This window comes from Aegilops tauschii, chromosome 1, assembly GCF_002575655.3.
Source record: "Aegilops tauschii subsp. strangulata cultivar AL8/78 chromosome 1, Aet v6.0, whole genome shotgun sequence".
Lineage (NCBI taxonomy): Eukaryota > Viridiplantae > Streptophyta > Magnoliopsida > Poales > Poaceae > Aegilops > Aegilops tauschii.
Window position 1 is genome coordinate 450,672,194 of NC_053035.3, and position 20,384 is coordinate 450,692,577.

A 20,384-nucleotide genomic window follows, 5' to 3' on the forward strand; every position below is an offset into this window, starting at 1 on the left:
CAAGCACTAACATAACATTACAATAGACGGGCGCAGCAACGCGCGCCATCGATGATCTAGTGATGTTACATTAGGACGCTGAATTAGAGGCTAGCTAATACAGTTGTACAAGGTAGTCAGAATCATGATTCTGAATCAGATCAGAGCACCCCTGCCAGGATCTTAAATTGTAGAATCTTCACTATTAGAATCATGGAAATGTAGATTCTACTAACCAAAATCGTAGAATCATAGGAGTTAATTTGGATCTTAAAGTAGTTGTAGAATCATACAGTAAAATTGCAGTTCTGTCTACCCTGAGTTGTACTGTCCCATCGTTTCCTCTCTGTCTACACTGAATTAGAGGCTGGTATGGTGGTACTGAGCGAAGAAGACTGATTGCTTAGATGCTGTCACATGATTTCTTAGCCGTGTATCTGACAAAATGAGCTTGACCACTCATACATTGCAACGGCCTCTCCTATTCAGCCTTGTATGAATCATCATTCAGTCTAGGCCTGGCATTGTCCTATAGTATATCCTCAGTTCGATCCTCATTGTGCCTTTACAGCCAGAGCTCAGAAAGGTGCATCATGCAGGACCAGAACGGGTATAAATACCACTGCTGCAGGGTGATCACTAACCATGTGTGCTCCCTGGATGAAACAGAGTTCCACACAATCGAGGGGGAGCAGTGAGAGTTTGCTGTGAACCTGTGATCATTATTGTGTAGAAGATGTGCAGCTGAATTGCTGGGCAGGGTCTCCTTTGGCAGATGTTGGCGCCGACCGACACCAGGGTGTGTCGGTGGTTGCCGGCCGGGCTGCTGCCAAACGAAATTTGCCCCGGAATTCATCTGCACAAGCACGGGTAAGAGAAGATGCATGGGTCTCAGGTTGCCAAGGCGCGAATGTACATTATACACTTGATGTTACGCTCTGAATGTTTTACAGTTGGGTCTGTGTACTCTACAGTTCGTCAACATCAGCTACATCACCATTTACAGATGAAGAATGAGAATCTTGGCAGAGGAAAGAGGGAGCTACATCTTCTTGGTTATCTATCTCTGCACACCATTAGGCTATATACACGTAACTAAATGTGATCAAATGATATCAGCAGGAATCAAGAAGAAAATTCATCTGTTCTGTTGCTACTCTTTGTTGCCTACTGCATCTGGAAGTTTGTATCTCGGAGGCCTGTCGGCACCTTTCCTTGAGTATTCTCTCCATCGCCTAGCAGCTGCTGCCGCTCTGTTCGCTCTCTCTGATGCTTCTTCATCTTCTGTTTGATTTTGATTAATCAGATTCCGTAATACAACCATATAGGAATGAACAGACAGTAATAGAACACATTTGTTCTGAGTCAATATTGTTCTATCAGCTTCGTAGGAAAGTGGTGCAAATTCATTATGGTACCAACTAAAGAGGTATTGCTATAAGATATGTTTTTAAAAATGGAAAGATTTTATTGAGGATATGCTATTTGCAGAAACATTACCAGTGTTTTGGTATCGTGTTGGAGATCCCCAGATATCACTCCAAGGGCTAGTCGTGTCTGAACTATTTTGGTTCATCATCCGTGTTCTGATTTTCTCCTGTAAAAGGAGATAGGTTTACATACTTGTTTTAGTTCCTTTGCTAACCAATGACATGTCTTCAGTTCTGGTCGAATATATGACATTGGGAAACAATCATGAAATTCTCGAGGGAATATGGCATTATACAAATGAACAAAATGGGAAGGATTATACCAAGACTTTTGCTTGTCGCTTTTCCCAACTCGCACTTGCCTGCCAAATAAGAAGTATCTCAATAACAGCATATTGCAGCAGGCAATATTACATACACATGGATTTGAACAGAACTGAACTGCATTTTGTACTACGGTAGCCAAAAGCCTATCAACATTGAGAAGAAATACATAATTTTGGGAGCATGCTTAGAGAGTAAATTAGATAAGCAAATAAAGTCACACGAATGAAGCGGCTGTTACCATTCGAAACACATTGATTGAAACTCCCATCCCAGCATTCATTAGCCCAACCTGCCCAAGATTGGAAACCAGAATTAATATACTGAAACTATAAATTATCTAAAATAATAAACCAGAGTAAACACAGGAACTTTCTTATGTATACTTTTATTTGCAGTTCTGAGAATAATACACATTTTGCTACCAAAGTGAACTACAAGGTCCTCATAAGTAACCAATAGCTTATATGATCATATAGAGATGTAGAACTTTATGACTGAAAGAAAATCGTCTTACATTGACCCTTTCTATTCTTCGTGTTTCACTCTCAAGGAGTGAAAGTTGTGCAGCAGAGGTCCAGTGAATACAGTCAACTGGGCTGGAAATGGAAATACGATAAAGTTCAGTGCAATAACTTTAACATGTGCACTATACAATATAATGATTAATGAAAGTGTAAAATAAAATCTGAAATCTGAAAATTTTGCAAGGACTTGAATATAGTGATGGGGATAATTGGCAGGCCGTAATCTCCAAGTAAATATTATGCTGGCCTTTGTATACTCACCAACTATCAATGGCATCCTGAACGAGCTCCGGGTTACCCCTCTGAGAGCAGACTCTTGCCCTCCCAAATTCGTCCTCAATTTCAAAGACACTGGGGCACACGTTGGCGCAAATTCTGCATCCTGAAACGACGCGCACAAGATAAAATACACTGACTCCCTTAAGAAGATCCAAACTTCTTATGAAAAAAATTATCAATAATTCCTCAAATAAAATTTATCAATACCTATGCAAGTAAACTCATCGACGAACACCTGATCCTTGACTGCACTGTCATCAACGAAAGGGTTGGTTGCCGTTGCCGTGTACCCATGGATCTCGTCATACACCGCACGCTGCACCGGATCGCTCAGCACCTGCTCTTCGAATCCCACGCCTCTTGTTAGCTTTGTGAACAGAGACCATTTCAATGAAGCAACACAGAACTAGTACTGAAGGCTCCTACCGTGTAAACCTCGTTGATGAACATGGAGAAGTTGGTCACATCAGGATGGCCTCCACTGAGGTCCGGGTGGCACGTTTTCATGCAGCTGTAGTATGCCTTCTTGATTTCCTCTGAGGTTGCATCTGGCATCTGGTGGTGTAACAAGCACACATATCAGCAGCAGACAACGACTTATTCAGAAATAGCAAGCATCATTTCCAACCCTGATCTGGGAATTTTTAAGTAATATGAGTTCCAACTGACATTTCTTTGCTCTTAGATTAGGCATCTAATTTTCCATTGTAGTAAACACTAATTAACATACTTGCAGAATTCGTAAGGATTGTTTCAGAGCACTTACGACGCCAAGAACAGAGTAGAAATCGTCGGCCACGTCCTCCTCCCACCGCCCGTGTTCAGCTTCGGCCGTGTAGGCACAGATCCTCAGGCCCCTCCGTCCCCGCCTACTCCGGCTCCGGCGCCGGTCTCTGCGCGCGGCTGCCCCCAGCCCAGCGGAGGCCAACGGCCGGGCGCGGCGGCACCAGCGGAGAGACGGCACCGGTGACACGATGCGGAGCGTCGGGATCGGGGTGGTGGAGATCAGCGCCGGCGAGGGGAGAGGAGGAGCCATTGGGTAGTGCGAGAGGAGAATGCCAATCGGAGGCGACGGAGAACCGGAGAAGGCGGCGACAGAGTTGGGTTTTCTTGCCGATCTCTTCTTGCGTGTAGCTCTGCTTCAGTCAGAGTTCAGACTTAAGCGCTTAACAGAGGCTCTTTTGCACGACGATCCTTTTGGTTTTTTTTTTAACACAGTACAGACGCAAGCGCTCATGTACACGCGCATACACTCACCCCTATGAACGCACATAAGCACACCCTATCCCTATGAGCATGTCTGAAAGACTGAGCCGGCATATCATCTTGAAATTTACGAAGTAATCGTAGGCACCTCGTCGTCGACGGAAACGTCCCCTCCCACTGAATGCGCATCGCCGGAAATCCTGAAATAAATGCGAGCATCAGGATTTGAACCCTGATGGGCTGGGGATACCACGGTCCCTCTAACCATCCAAACACAGGTTGATTCGTTCATCCTTTTAGTATCTAGTGCCTACTTCCGATTGAAGAATTTTGAAAGAAATTTTGTAGACTTTAAATTCATGATATAGGATATTTTTCTATCAAGACCTTTCAGAGCAAAGAGGTGTGGTTATCAAAAAAAAAAAAAAAAATGTTGACTTATCTTCCACGTCCCAGTTCCATAGGATCTCTATCTGGATGTTGGTAGATCTTGTTGGGTGTTACATGAGCTTGTTCTTTATTCGAATTTCTGCAAAAATGGTAAAGCTTTGGAACAAGCATATTTTGGGGTGAAACTTTGTGCTCTGAATTAGGAGGAAAAGGGAAGGAGATTGGCGGACAACATGGCATGACGGCGTCCCAATTTGACACGGGGAGACTGGTCCCAACATGACATGAGGAAACTTTGTAAAAATTGATCTAGTTTATGAGAAAAATCAAACCAAAAATCAAAGCCATCGCCGGACTCTTCTGCTAAGTGTGGCAACCGGGTGTGGCTTCAAAAACTCCCAACATCGTTCGATCCAGCAAGACTAGCATGGATTTTCACCCCCGGAGAACAGGACCACCACGATCAGGGGTGGAGTCTCCACAACGACATGGTCAATATAATGAGGGAATGGCGCCCGAGAAGGTCACATCAACGACACTAACATAAACCGGTCAGTTCATTTGCTCGGAACAACAACACCACAATCACGGAATAGTTTGACACGCCCAGAATTGCACTCATCTCTATGGAAATCTGACATACACAAAATCAATGTTCAGTTGCTTGAGAACTAGCAAATCCAGAGGTTTATCCATCCAATGGGCATTGTTCAAACGAAACGGTGAAGGCTGCAATTAGTTGGTGAAACGTTGCAAGCTTGCAATTGATTGGCGCAAAATTGTCAAAATGTTTGGCGCTCAAGGGTTCAGCATTTCTACATGGAATGGAAGTAGCAGGCGAACACGTCAGTCAAGGATGACTACAGTTGCGTGAAGCCATGTGAGATCGATCTCCCCGGCCCGTGCCCGTGCCCGGATGGCGACGCCGTACGTCGTTGTTTGCTTCCCAGTGGTGGCCGACGTGCGGCAGCCACGGGCTGCAACGTTGCATATGCGTGCACGGTACGTGTGGCCGCATGGTCGCACGCACGTTGCATATGCGTGCACGGTACGTGTGGCCGCATGGTCGCACGCACGTTGCATATGCGTGTGACTCGTGGCACGGAACAGCTGCCCGCAAGGTTGGAGAGGGGTGCCAACAACGGGAGATATCTCAACTCTGGTAGCATCTTCCGTTAGAAAAACTCTGGATGTGAGCAACTCCAGATTCTCCAAAGAATCCAATTTCAGTTGTTGAGGTGTCGTACTACAAGATAACAAGAAGGTCACGTACTGGAGCAAATTTGCAAACTCAGATTCGTCGTATCCCAGTTTTATAAAATTTCCCTTCTCACCGAACTCGCATGTCAGGGAGACATCTCTTTTTTCCTTCCCTTTTCATCTCTCTCCTTCCCTGCCCGCTCTCCCGCGTTTACCCCTCCTTCCTCACCAACCAGGGATCCAGAACCCATAAGAGCAACTACAGCTGGACTCCTTGAACGCTTCCTGTACGTCTAGGCGGACGGCGCGATCAGTGTCCGGTCACAAATTTGACCCAATGCACCCCTCATACTTGCAATATACGTCTGGGCTGACAGACACCCTCCACGCTCCGTCACGTCTAACCCGGCCTATCTCGACCCCACATATTTTCGTCCTCATCTGCATCTCTGACAAAACCCTAGCAACTCCACTCCGCCCTCAAGCTACGTTTCGGAGTTCTACAGCCTTCTCCATCATGACGGCCAGTGGATTCGTCAAAATGCTTGTTTAACATTTTTCAAATACTTGTGCAATCTTTTTTTTAATTCTTGATTAACATTTAATATACATGAATAAAAAATTCGTCTTTTTTTAATACATGATAACCAATTTTTCTATACACGTTCAGCGCTTTCCAAATGCTTGATTCAAAATTTTCAAATATTTGTTCAATATTTTCCACATGCTTAATTAACATTTTTTTTCAAATACTTGCTCAAATTTTTACAAATATTTGTTCAGCATTTTCTGAACACTTAATTAAAAAATTTAAATGTTTATTCAGCATTTTTCAAATACTTGTTCAACATTTTCGAAATTTCTTTCATAGAGAGTTTTTTGTCATATATATTTAGAATATTTTAAAGCATAAACAAAGTACAAATGAAACAAAAAAGGAAAACTGAAAAACGTTAAAGAAAACAGAAAAACAGGTTGTAGCCTCGCTCGCCGGCCTATCTTGCTCGCCCCCTTCAGCGAGTCGGACGTTACACTCGCTGAAGGCGAGGTATAGGAGCACCGGCCAATTGTGGCCCTCAAGCTTAATGTACACTAAATGAAAAGCTTGTGAATGGGCTGCAGTTAGTGCGCCCCATTTAGCACACGTTATTTTTTTAAAATGTAATAAAAGGTTTGTAAATTATAATCACGGTAATACAAATATAGTCCAACTATTCATGTGTTATAAATGTTTCATTATACATGAAACTAAAATAACTAACTTTAAAAATGAATATATAGATGCATACTTTAATAATTCATATGTATGTTGTTTATTAAAATGTTTGTATAATTTAAAAATTATTCGTAATTTCAAATTTAAAATATTAATATGAATATTCACCCATGGATTATATTTACAGTATATAAAATATAAGCCACAAGTGAAATTATACACCAGTGAATATTCATAAATATTTAGTAAATGTAGTTATCCACAATTTTGCATAATTTAAATATAAGCCATACGTGTATGAATTTTTTTGTATTCCTTAAACAATTAATTTTTATTTAAAAAATGTGATAATTGTATATTTAAATTGTGTTTATTTACTAAACATTTTTTAATACTCATAGATTAGATTTAAAATAATATTCTCTAAATAGTAACTGAATATTTTTAAAACTGACAGCAATATTTTCTAGTAATTTATTTCATTGCATACCTCTATATATTTATGTTGTGTGCACATGAATATTTGTGTACCACAAGATTATTACTTATGTACCACAAATATTTATAACCCAAAGCATGGCATGGGGCCTGGTTTATATATTTTTCTAAAATAATACATGCACAAAAATATTTGTGTACCGCGAGGTAATTGTTAATAACACACAAATATTCGAATCCAACTTTGTTGTTGTGATTATAATTTACAGAATGTTTACATTTTTAAAATATTGTAAAAAATGGGCCAAGCCCATTTAAGTAGCACAAACTTTATCGTTTACAATGAATTTAGACTGAGGGGCCACACTTGGCATGAAAACTTGTTGGGTAGAGTGGCTAGCATCTGTATGGACAGGCAGCACCCACTAGTCATAGAGACATATAGTATTCAAGTAATCTTGTCTCGTCAGTACAAGTGGGCCCCATGCCACGTCAGCCAAGTACAATGCCATGTCAGCACACTTTACATCTACGAAGTGATTAGCATCGTATTTGCACATTCGTGCCAAGTTTTAGAACCAATTCAACGTATTTTTCAAATTAAAACACTAAAGTGAACATCCATTGCAAGTTCAAGCACCACTGCTGTAATTACCCTTATTCTTATCCAATGGGTACAAGTGTCCGCCTAGCTAAGGCAGGATGAAGAAGGGAATAAGAGCAAGAGCGGTGCTATACGGACGACAAACCTGCAGCCGACTCGTGCACGATCCCATGTGGCAGCTCCAATATCGTCCGTGCAAGCAGGAGGTGATTGGTTTTTTAGCTGATGTGTAGAGAAAGTATCGTTCACAGATCGTTCAAGTTGTATCGTGTGTGAAGTAATTTCATAAGAGCAAACACCTGTGCAGGTTGTGCTTATGGAAGAAAGAACACGGCCGGAGGCCATGATCCCCCTCTAGAAACAAACAAGAAAACACACAAAGCTGACAAGCATGCACATCCCTGTTGCATCTTTCCTTTTTGAAAAAATAGAGCTCTCAAAGTTGCTTGGAGCTACATCTCCTTCATCCTTCTCTTTTGATCTAGATAGTATCTTCATTGGCTCCCGCCTGACGGAATCACAAGTTCTCTCTATATCTAGGCCTTTTTTCTTTGGATGAGCTTCGCACAACTATTCTTGCCATGAATGAATTTTAAAGCAAGCCCTAGACCGGACGGTTTTGGACTTCCACAGGGGACTGCTGAGTTAAAACGTATTAATAAAGCTTTCATTGTGTTACTACAAAAGAAAGTTGGTGCCACGTCTCCGGACAACTTTTGTCCTGTCTCCTAACAAAATTGTGTGATCAAGCTGAACTCTAAATTCCTTGCCTCTAGATTGCAACCTTTCATCTACTCTCTCATCCATCAGCATCAATCCGGTTTTACCAAGGGAAGAGGCATCGCTAATAATTTTACTTATGTTGCGAATATAGTTCAAACGTGCTTTAAGCGCAATAAATCCACTATAGTTCTCAAACTTGATTTTCAAAAGGCTTTTAACTCGGTGTCCTGGTTGGCTTTGCCAGCCATCATGCAAGGTTTTCCCGTGGTCTACTGTGAGTGGATCCAAAACATGAACCTTTGAAGCTTGCGGTTGTTCTAAATGGGAAGTCAGGTCCATGGATTAACTGCAAAAGTGGTCTGCGCCAGGGAGATCCGTCGTCCCCCTATCTATTTATAATTGTGGCTGACGTCCTGCAATGATTGATTCTTCAAGCTTCTTCCGATGACCTGCTAACACACCCCATCCTGCAATGATTGATTCTTCAAGCTTCTTCCGATGGCCTGCTAACACACCCCATTGACCCTGAGATCCATGCCCGGTCCTTCAATGCGTAGAAGATACGGTGTTCATTCTCCAGGCAGATTCTTAAAAGCTTCAGACGCTCAAGTCTATCCCGCTCCAATTCTCGTAGGCAACAGGTTTGCTTATTAATTTTCACAAAAGAACTTTTGCTCCTATCCACATTGAACTTGAGATCGCCAAGGATTAAGATGATATCTTTTGGCGTACTGTTGCTGTTGGGGAACGTAGTAATTTCAAAATTTTCCTACACACACACAGGATCATGGTGATGCATAGTAACGAGAGGGGAGAGTGTGTCCACGTACCCTCGTAGACCGAAAGCGGAAGCGTTAGCACAACGCGATTGATGTAGTCGTACGTCTTCACGATCCGACCGATCCAAGTACCAAACGTACGGCACCTCCGAGTTCAGCACACGTTCAGCTCGATGACGTCCCGCGAACTCCGATCCAGCAGAGCTTCACGGGAGAGTTCCGTCAGCACAACGGCGTGATGACGGTGATGATGTTGCTACCGACGCAGGGCTTCGCCTAAGCACCGCTACGATATGATCGAGGTGGAATATGGTGGAGGGGGCACCGCACACGGCTAAGAGAGCAAGAGATCAATTGTTGTGTCTAGAGGTGCCCCCCTGCCCCCGTATATAAAGGACCAGGGGAAGGAGGCAGCCGGCCAAGAGGAGGGCGCGCCAGGGAGGAGTCCTACTCCCTTTCCTAGTTGGAGTAGGAGGGGGAAAGGAAGGGAAGGAGAGAGGAGGAAGGAAAGGGGGGCGCCGCCCCCCCCCCTCCTTGTCCAATTCAGACTAGAGGGGGAGGGGCGCGCGGCCTGCCCTAGCCGCCCCTCCTCTTCTCCACTAAGGCCCATCTTGGCCCATTAAACTCCCCGGGGGGTTCCGGTAACCCCCCGGTACTCCGGTATATGTCCGAAACTCCCCGAAACTATTCCGGTGTCCGAACATAGTCGTCCAATATATCGATCTTTACATCTCGACCATTTCGAGACTCCTCGTCATGTCCGTGATCACATCTGGGACTCCGAACTGCCTTCGGTACATCAAAAAACTCATAATACAATCGTCACCGAACTTTAAGCGTGCGGACCCTACGGGTTCGAGAACTATGTAGACATGACCGAGACATGTCTCCGGTCAATAACCAATAGCGGAACCTGGATGCTCATATTGGCTCCTACATATTCTACGAAGATCTTTATCGGTCAAACCGCATAACAACATACGTTGTTCCCTTTGTCATCGGTATGTTACTTGCCCGAGATTCGATCGTCGGTATCTCAATACCTAGTTCAATCTCGTTACCGGCAAGTCTCTTTACTCGTTCCATAATACATCATCCTGCAACTAACTCATTAGTTACAATGCTTGCAAGGCTTATAGTGATGTGCATTACCGAGTGGGCCCAGAGACACCTCTCCGACAATCGGAGTGACAAATCCTAATCTCGAAATATGCCAACTCAACAAGTACCTTCGGAGACACCTGTAGAGCACCTTTATAATCACCCATTTATGTTGTGACGTTTGGTAGCACACAAAGTGTTCCTCCGGTAAATGGGAGTTGCATAATCTCATAGTCATAGGAACATGTATAAGTCATGAAGAAAGCAATAGCAACATACTAAACGATCAAGTGCTAAGCTAACGGAATGGTCATGTCAATCACATCATTCTCCTAACGATGTGATCCCGTTAATCAAATGACAACTCATGTCCATGGCTAGGAAACTCAACCATCTTTGATTAACGAGCTAGTCAAGTAGAGGCATACTAGTGACACTATGTTTGTCTATGTATTCACACATGTATTATGTTTCCGGTTAATACAATTCTAGCATGAATAATAAACATTTATCATGAAATAAGGAAATAAATAATAACTTTATTATTGCCTCTAGGGCATATTTCCTTCAGTCTCCCACTTGCACTAGAGTCAATAATCTAGTTCACATCGCCATGTGATTTAACACCAATAGTTCACATCACCATGTGATTAAGACCCATAGTTCACATCGTCATGTGACCAACACCCAAAGGGTTTACTAGAGTCAATAATCTAGTTCACATCGCTATGTGATTAACACCCAAAGAGTACTAAGGTGTGATCATGTTTTACTTGTGAGAGAAGTTTAGTCAACGGGTCTGCAACATTCAGATTCGTATGTATTTTGCAAATTTCTATGTCAACAATGCTCTGTACGGAGCTACTAGCTAATTGTTCCTACTTTTAATATGTATCCAGATTGAGACTTAGAGTTATCTGGATCAGTGTCAAAACTTGCATCGACGTAACCCTTTACGACGAACCTTTTGTCACCTCCATAATCGAGAAACATATCCTTATTCCACTAAGGATAATTTTGACCGCTGTCCAGTGATCTACTCCTAGATCATTATTGTACTCCCTTGCTAAACTCAGTGTAGGGTATACAACAGCATGGCATACTTTATAGAACCTATGGCTGCGGCATAGGGAATGACTTTCATTCTCTTTCTATCTTCTGTCGTGGTCGGGTTTTGAGTCTTACTCAATTTCACACCTTTGTAACACAGGAAGAACTCTTTCTTTGACTGTTTCATTTTGAACTACTTCAAAATTTTGTCAAGGTATGTACTCGTTGAAAAAACTTATCAAGCGTCTTGATCTATCTCTATAGATCTTGATGCTCAATATGTAAGCAGCTTCACCGAGATCTTTCTTTGAAAAAACTCCTTTCAAATACTCCTTTATGCTTTCCAGAAAATTCTACATTATTTTCGATCGACAATATGTCATTCACATATACTTATCAGAAATGTTGTAGTGCTCCCACTCACTTTCTTGTAAATACAGGCTTCACCACAAGTCTGTATAAAACTATATGCTTTGATCAACTCATCAAAGCGTATATTCCAACTCCGAGATGCTTGCACCAGTCCATAGATGGATCGCTGGAGCTTGCACATTTTGTTAGCACCTTTAGGATCGACAAAACCTTCTGGTTGCATCATATACAACTCTTCTTTAAGAAATCCATTAAGGAATGTAGTTTTGACATCCATTTGCCAGATTTCATAAAATGTGACAATTTGCTAACATGATTCGAACAGACTTAAGCATCGCTACAAGTGAGAAAATCTCATCGTAGTCAACACCTTGAACTTTGTCAAAACCTTTTTCGACAAGTCTAGCTTTGTAGATAGTAACACTACTATCAGCGTTTGTCTTCCTCTTGAAGATCCATTTATTTTCTATGGCTTGCCGATCATCAAGCAAGTCAACCAAAGTCCACACTTTGTTCTCATACATGGATCCCATCTCAGATTTCATGGCCTCAAGCCATTTCGCGGAATCTAGGCTCATCATCGCTTCCTCGTAGTTCGCAGGTTTGTCATGGTCTAGTAGCATGACTTCCATACCAGGATTACTGTACCACTCTGGTGCGGATCTTACTCTGGTTGACCTACGAGGTTCGGTAGAAACTTGATCTGAAGTTTCATGATCATCATGATTAACTTCCTTACTAATTCATGTAGGCATCACTGGAACTGATTTCAGTGATGAGCTACTTTTCAATTCGAGTGAAGGTACAATTACCTCATCAAGTTCTACTTTCCTTCCACTCACTTTTTTCGAGAGAAACTCCTTCTCTAGAAAGGGTCCATTCTTAGCAACGAATGTCTTGCCTTCAGATATGTGATAGAAGGTGTACCCAACTGTCTCCTTTGGGTATCCTATGAAGACACATTTCTCCGATTTGGGTTTGAGCTTATCAGGATGAAACTTTTTCACATAAGCATCGCAACCCCAAACTTTAAGAAACGACAACTTTGGTTTCTTGCCAAACCACAGTTCATACGGTGTCGTCTCAACGGATTTAGATGATGCCCTTTTTAACGTGAATGCAGCTGTCTCTAATGCATAACCCCAAAAATGATAGTGGTAAATCGGTAAGAAACATCATAGATTGCACTATATCCAATAAAGTACGGTTATGATGTTCGGACACACCATTATGTTTTGGTGTTCCAGGTTGCGTGAGTTGCGAAACTATTCCGCATTGTTTCAAATGAAGACCAAACTCATAACTCAAATATTCTCCTCCACGATCAGATCGTAGAAACTTTATTTTCTTGTTACAATGATTTTCTACTTCACTCTGAAATTCTTTGAACTTTTCAAATGTTTCAGACTTATGTTTCATCAGGTAGATATACCCATATCTGCTCAAATCATCTGTGAAGGTCAGAAAGTAACGATACACGCCGCGAGCCTCAACACTCATCGGACTGCATACATCAGTATGTATTATTTCCAATAATTCAGTTGCTCGCTCCATTGTTCCGGAGAACGGAGTCTTAGTCATCTTGCCCATAGGGCATGGTTCGCAAGCATCAAGTGATTCCAAAATCCCATCAGCATGGAGTTTCTTCATGCGCTTTACACCAATATGACCTAAACGGCAGTGCCACAAATAAGTTGCACCATCATTATTGACTTTGCATCTTTTGGCTTCAATATTATGAATATGTGTATCACTACGACCGAGACCCAACAAACCATTTTCATTGGGTGTATGACCATAGAAGGTTTTATTCATGTAAACAGAACAACAATTATTCTCTAACTTAAATGAATAACCGTATTGCAATAAACATGATCAAATCATATTCATGCTCAACGCAAACACCAAATAACACTTATTTAGGTTCAACACTAATCCCGAAAGTATAGGGAGTGTGCGATGATGATCATATCAATCTTGGAACCACTTCCAACACACATCATCACTTCACCCTCAACTAGTTTCTATTTATTCTGTAACTCCTGTTTCGAGTTACTAATTTTTAGCAACCGAACAAGTATCAAATACCCAAGGCCTACTATAAACACTAGTAAGGTACACATCAATAACCTGTATATCAAATATACCCTTGTTCACTTTGCCATCCTTCTTATCCACCAAATATTCAGGGCATTTCCGCTTCCAGTGACCATTTCCTTTGCAGTAGAAGCACTCAGTTTCAGGCTTTAGTCTAGCTTTGGGCTTCTTCACGGAAGTGACAACTTACTTGCCATTCTAAATGAAGTTCCCTTTCTTTCCCTTTGCCCTTTTCTTGAAACTAGTGGTCTTGTTAATCATCAACACTTGATGCTCTTTCTTGATTTCTACCTTCATCGATTTCATCATCATGAAAAGCTCGGGAATCGTTTTCGTCATCCCTTGCATACTATAGTTCATCATGAAGTTCTACTAACTTGGTGATTGTGACTAGAGAATTCTGTCAATCACTATTTTATCTCGAAGATTAACTCCCACTTGATTCAAGCGATTGTAGTACTGTAACGCCCGGATAATTAGGTTACAGTAAAACTCTTTTAATGATGCCATGTCATCTCCGTTACTGTTGCTAATCAAGTGTTAGTTCAAAACATTTCAAATTCAAAAATGAATTGGTCACAAACAACAAAAGTTTTCAAAAGTTGAAACAAAAATGTTCGGAGAGTGCCAAATATGGCATAGGTAATTATGGTGTAGAAGACACAATTTTATAAAATAATTAAATGCTCTAAAATAAATAGAACAGAAAACAAAACTAAAAAGAAAAGGAAAAAGGAAAAGAAACAACCCCCCTCCCCCTGGCCAACTGGGCCAAGGCCCAGCCGGCCGACCCATCCGCCCCCCCACTCCCTCCATAACCCCCTGGTCCCGTAACCCTAACCCCCACCCCCACACTCTCCCACTTCCCCGCCCCCACTCGCTCGCTTTTCCCCTCCCCCGATCTGGATCGAGATCGGGGCGAGGACTCGAAGCCGCCCGACGCCGCCCCACTGTGGTCGCCGTCACCTCGCCGCCCGGAGCATCCTCGCCGGCCTGCCTCCTCTTCCTCCTCCTCGCCGGCCTGCTACCTCTCCGACGTCGTCGTCCCCGTCTCTCCCTCGCGCCCCACTGCCTTGTCCCCACGACCGCCGGTGAGGCCCCGGCCTCTCCTCCTCTCTCCCCCCGCCCGCGTCAGCTCCTCGCGCCGTCGTGCACATGCGCGCCGGCGCGGCCACAACCACGCTCATCGCCGCACCGTCCCGCTGCTCCCTCGTCCCGTCCGCGCTCACCGCGCGGTGTCGACGCTGCGGGCGGCGCACCCCCCTCCCCGGCTCCCCTGCGACCACGCGCGCCCGCCGTGGCCGCGCTCGGCCACCGCACTCCGCCCTGCCTCGTCGGGTCTCTCCCCGTCGCCCAGGCTCGTCGTCGCCCGCACTCCTGGGATTGCTGGCCGCGCCCAGTGCCCCGTCGTGCTCACCGCCCCGCCTCGCCCACACTCGGCGCCGTGACCCGCGTCCCCCGCTCGCTCACCGTCGCCCAGGTTCTGCGCCCGCTCCGTGACCCGCGCCCACACCCGTCGCCCGTTAGCCCGATATGTGGCTTAAGCCACCGACAGGTGGGGCCCAGCCCCTGTTAAACGAAAAGAAAATGAAAATAAATAAATAAATGAATATATGTATATTAAATAATTAACCTAATTAAGTTTGCTTAATTAACTTAGCATTAATTAAACTGTATAATTAAACATTAATGGAAACTAACTCAATGGCAGCCAGGACCCACCTTTACTATTTACCTTTTGACCAGTCAAAAGTTGACTGGGTCAACTCTGCTGACTAGACCCCCCAGGCCCCATTGTCATACACTCTGGCTAGAGTAGGACTAGGTGACAAGAGTTTCTGCTCTATTTAATTCGAATTAATATTAATCCAGTAATTTCAGAAATTCAAATAAACTTTGAAAAACATATAAAATAATCTGTAACTCGGATGAAAATATTTTGTACATGAAAGTTGCTCAGAACGACGAGACGAATCCGGATACGCAGCCCGTTCGTCCGCCACACGTCCCTAGCATAGTGAACCTGCAACATTTCACCTCCGGTTCATCTGTCCGAAAACGCGAAACACCGGGGATACTTTCCCGGATGTTTCCCCCTTCGCCGGTACCACCTACCACCGCGATTGGGCACCCCCCTAACAACGCTCATTGTCATGTCATGCATATGTTTGCATTATATTTATTGTTTCTTCCCCCTCTTCTCTCGCTAGACTCCGATACCGACGCTGCTGCTGCCTAGTTCGACTACGGAGTTGACGACCCCTCCTTGCCAGAGCAACCAGGCAAGCCCCCCCCCCCCCTTGATCACCAGATATCGCCTATTCTTCTCTATACTACTTGCATTAGAGTAGTGTAGCATGTTACTGCTTGTTAATCCTATCCTGATGCATAGCCTATCCTTGCTACTACTGTTGTTACCTTTACCTGCAATCCTACATGCTTAGTATAGGATGCTAGTTTTCCATCAGTGGCCCTACATTCTTGTCCGTCTGTTGTGCTATACTATCGGGCCGTGATCACTTGGGCGGTGATCACGGGTATATACTTATATACTCTATACATGACACCTGTGGTGACTAAAGTCGGGTCGGCTCGTAGGAGTACCCGCGAGTGGATCTTTGTGGCGGAGCGACAGGGCAGGTTGAGACCGCCTAGGTGAGAGGTGGGCCTGGCCCTAGACGGCGTCCGCGGTTACTTCAAAATAACACGCTTAACGAGTTCTTGGTATTTGATCTGAGTCTGGCCATTTGGTCTATACGCACTAACCAACTACGCGGGAACAGTTATGGGCACTCGACGTCGTGGTATCAGCCGAAGCCTTCGTGACGTCAGCGACTGAGTGGCGTGCGCCGGATTGGACTGGAACGCCTACTAGGCTAGGTCTGCTTTCGGCCGCGTTCGCAACGTGCAGGTGTGCAATGGGCGATGGGCCCAGACCCCTGCGCCATAGGATTTAGACTGGCGTGCTAACCTCTCTGGTGTGCCTAGGTGGGGCTGCGACGTGTTGATCTTCCGAGGCCGGGCATGACCCAGAAAAGTGTGTCCGGCCAAATGGGATCGAGCGTGTTGGGTTATGTGGTGCACCCCTGCAGGGAAGTTTATCTATTCGAATAGCCGTGTCCCTCGGTAAAAGGACGACCCGGAGTTGTACCTTGACCTTTTGACAACTAGAACCGGATACTTAATAAAACACACCCTTCCAAGTACCAGATACAACCCGGTGATCGCTCTCTAACAGGGTGACGAGGAGGGGATCGCCGGGTAGGATTATGCTATGCGATGCTACTTGGAGGACTTCAATCTACTCTCTTCTACATGCTGCAAGATGGAGGCTGCCAGAAGCGTAGTCTTCGACAGGACTAGCTATCCCCCCTTACTCTGGCATTCCGCAGTTCAGTCCACTGATATGGCCCTTTACACATATAACCATGCATATGTAGTGTAGCTCCTTGCTTGCGAGTACTTTGGATGAGTACTCACGGTTGCTTTCCTTCCTCTTTTCCCCCTTTCCTTTCTACCTGGTTGTCGCAACCAGATGCTGGAGCCCAGGAGCCAGACGCCACCATCGACGACGACTCCTACTACACCGGAGGAGCCTACTACTACGTGCAGCCCGCTGACGACGACCAGGAGTAGTTAGGAGGATCCCAGGTAGGAGGCCTGCGCCTCTTTCGATCTGTATGCCAGTTTGTGCTAGCCTTCTTAAGGCAAACTTGTTTAACTTATGTCTATACTCAGATATTGTTGCTTCCGCTGACTCGTCTATGATCGAGCACTTGTATTCGTGCCCTCGAGGCCCCTGGCTTGTATTATGATGCTTTTATGACTTATTTATGTTTTAGAGTTGTGTTGTGATATCTTCCCGTGAGTCCCTGATCTTGATCGTACACGTTTGCGTGCATGATTAGTGTATGATTGAATCGGGGGTGTCACAAGTTGGTATCAAAGCCGACTGCCTGTAGGAATCCCCCTTTCCACACTCCTTGGCCGAAGTCGAGTCTAGAAATTGCAAAACTTTTTACTAACATGGCTGTGTGTCTTACGGGCCCACGTCGCCATTGGGTGGTACTAGGATCTTTTACTCCTCGACCTTTACTCTGGGACTCTGAACTCTCTTCTACTCAGGTTAAACGAATTTACTAACTCTAACACTAGGATCCCGTGACCACATTCACCCCAAAGTTGGATAAGCCATAGTTATTTCTTAGAATAGTATTTTGAACAATTCACACACTGTCATTTGACTCCTTTGAAACATTTTTGCTTTCAGATGGAACCCACGAGGCAGGTCGTGCGCCACACGACGGCCATTGGTGCCTCGGGATCACCTGTTGTGCTAGCTGAGATGATGACCTACCTGGGTTATCGCTGGCACCCTGAGTACACCGTCTACGAGGAGTACCGGGACTTTAACCAGGAGCAGTACCGTGCCATCGTCCACCTCTACTCTCGAGAGTATGACTCCACTACTGTGCTGCACACCGCTCATGGTGTTGGAGTGACCATCGATATGGCTGTCCATGATGCTGCTTATGCTGCTCTGACATGTCTTCGTGGAGAGTATCAGGAGTTGGACACCTCCCCTTTCAGGCACATTGCTATCGCATCTGATGTTGGTGCGGAGGGATACTATACTGCTGCCTACTCCACTGTCACCCGAGAGCCCTTCTACCATCAGAACCTGGTTCTGCATGCTGATGGGCTGGATCGAGCTAACCGAGCTCTTCGCCACGAGTTGTACACCACCCGTCAGCACCTTTACCGTGCTCTGACGCTGTTGCACCCCTTTGTCCGATCTAGAGGGATGCCCCGTTCTGCGATCTACCCAGCCAGGACTGTGATGCCCCAGGGTGTCGACTGGCCAGATGTGGGAGGCTACTCTCCCGCACTTGGTCCTCTTCTGCCACCTGAGCGTCAGGTTCTGCACCAGAGTATTCACAGACCCCAGGTTGCTGACGTGGAGTTCCCGATGCGACACTACCAGCTTTCAGGCTACACCTACCTCCACAGTACCTCTTGGGACTGATGTAGGCTTGCTTGTTAGTGTTAGATGCATTCGCCGCGAGCCTGTGTGCCGCCTATGGTGTTTTAGTCTATGTACTGAACTCTGTGTACTGAACTCTATGCATGACCCCTTTTGTAAGTTATGCCGACTACTATGTAGTAGCTATCGTGCTCCTTTCATTATGCATGTTTCATCATGAATGATTCTTGTCTTTGCAAATTTCTCAATGCTGAACTACCCCTGTTATATATTAGCAGGATGGTTAGACCAGGTGGTCGTGGTAGTGGTGGCAATGCCCCACCACCACCTGAGTACATGGCTGGTATGATCCAACAGTTCGAACTGAACCGCCAATTCATGGAAAATATGATGGCACAGTTTCCTCGCCCCAATATGGACCAGCAGCCAACCCTAGTAACTCTGCAGGATTTCATGCGCTTCAACCCAACTGTGTACCGCACCTCAACTCAGCCTCTGGATGCTGATGACTGGCTCCGTGACATCACCTATGAGATGGAGTCTGGCGATGTAGCCCCTGCCAGCTATGTCACCTTTGCTTCCTTCTTCCTGAAGGGACCCGCAGCTCAATGGTGGGACAGCCATAGGCGTACTCTGCCAGCTAGAACAATCATCACCTGGCCAGACTTCCAAGCTGCTTTCCGTGCCCGCTTCATTCCTCAGGGAGTCATGGACCGGAAGAAGCGTGAGTTCCGCAACCTCACCCAAGGCAACAAAACTGTTGAAGCTTATCAGCGGGAGTTTCTGGACTTGTCTCGCTATGCTGAAGAGGACATTGCAACTGATGCCTGTAGACAGGAGAAGTTCCGTGACGGCCTTCAAGCTGACATCAAGCTCGCACTTCTAGTGCATGACTTTGCTGATTTCGCCACCTTGGTGAACAAGGCCATCAATGTCGAAACTGGTCTGCAGGAATACCAGAGCTCTCACAGGCGCAACCGTGACACGGGCTCATCTTCGGGCCCGCCCTCGCAGAAGCGTAAGATATGGATTCCCAACAGCATGTACCAGCCAAATGCATCTGCCCCAAGGCAGACCTATGCTGCACCTCGTCTGCCTCCACCACCATCTAGGCAGCCAAGACTTCCAGCTCCACCACCCCAAGCTCCTGTTCCCACTCCCAATAATGGTTTGTGCTTCAGGTGTGGTCAACCAGGACACCGTGCTAGAGAATGCAACCAGAACCAGAATCAACTGGCCCTTCCAGCAACTGGCCATGGAAGCAACCAGCCCCGCAGCAACAAGGCCAAGTCTTATGGTCGTGTTCATGCCAACCACGTTGATCTCAATGAAGCTCAAGACCAGGCTGCTACCGTGATGGGTACTCTTCTCGTAAATTCAGTACCAGCATCCGTTTTATTTGATACAGGAGCATCCCATTCATTCATATCAGCAGAATTTGCATTCATGCATGGCATTAAATACGAAGAGATGAACACTCCGCTAGTGGTACACACCCCTGCGGGCCAATGTCAAACCTCTATGGTTAGTCACGACGTTCCTGTTGAAATTGAAGGACTGGAATTTCTTGTCTCTCCCATCGTACTGAAGTCCTGTAGCATTGATCTCATTCTGGGAATGAATTGGTTAAAAGCGCATACTGCTTCTATCGTTTGCGCCACTAAGACCGTCCATCTGCTACACCC

General features: G+C 45.1%; 1 protein-coding gene across 2 annotated transcripts; it reads right to left on the minus strand.

The window, feature by feature from the left end:
* Nucleotides 1-870: 870 nt before the first annotated feature.
* Nucleotides 871-3,679, minus strand: LOC109744310 (chaperone protein dnaJ C76, chloroplastic). Of its 2 annotated transcripts, none has more exons than XM_020303417.4 (9): nucleotides 3,306-3,679; nucleotides 2,966-3,094; nucleotides 2,747-2,876; nucleotides 2,522-2,642; nucleotides 2,251-2,332; nucleotides 1,975-2,025; nucleotides 1,733-1,771; nucleotides 1,480-1,576; nucleotides 871-1,260 (listed from the first exon to the last, which is right to left on the minus strand). In XM_020303417.4, exons 1-9 carry the CDS (start codon nucleotides 3,573-3,575, stop codon nucleotides 1,133-1,135), a joined length of 1,047 nt encoding a protein of 348 aa, XP_020159006.1. In that variant the 5' UTR covers nucleotides 3,576-3,679; the 3' UTR covers nucleotides 871-1,132. The 2 variants fall into 2 exon arrangements, with proteins under 2 accessions (XP_020159006.1, XP_020159005.1); XM_020303416.4 differs by having other exon boundaries at nucleotides 871-1,263; nucleotides 3,306-3,677.
* Between the last annotated feature and the right edge of the window lie 16,705 nt (nucleotides 3,680-20,384).

Coding starts and splice junctions, on each gene's coding strand:
- LOC109744310 (XM_020303416.4), bottom strand. CDS start 3,575: ATGGCTCCTCCTCTCCCCTCGCCGGCGCTGATCTCCACCACCCCGATC. Junction 2,877..2,965: donor TCATCAACGAGGTTTACACG/GTAGGAGCCTTC, acceptor TTCGAAGAGCAG/GTGCTGAGCGATCCGGTGCA. Junction 1,577..1,732: donor AGCGACAAGCAAAAGTCTTG/GTATAATCCTTC, acceptor CTCCTTTTACAG/GAGAAAATCAGAACACGGAT.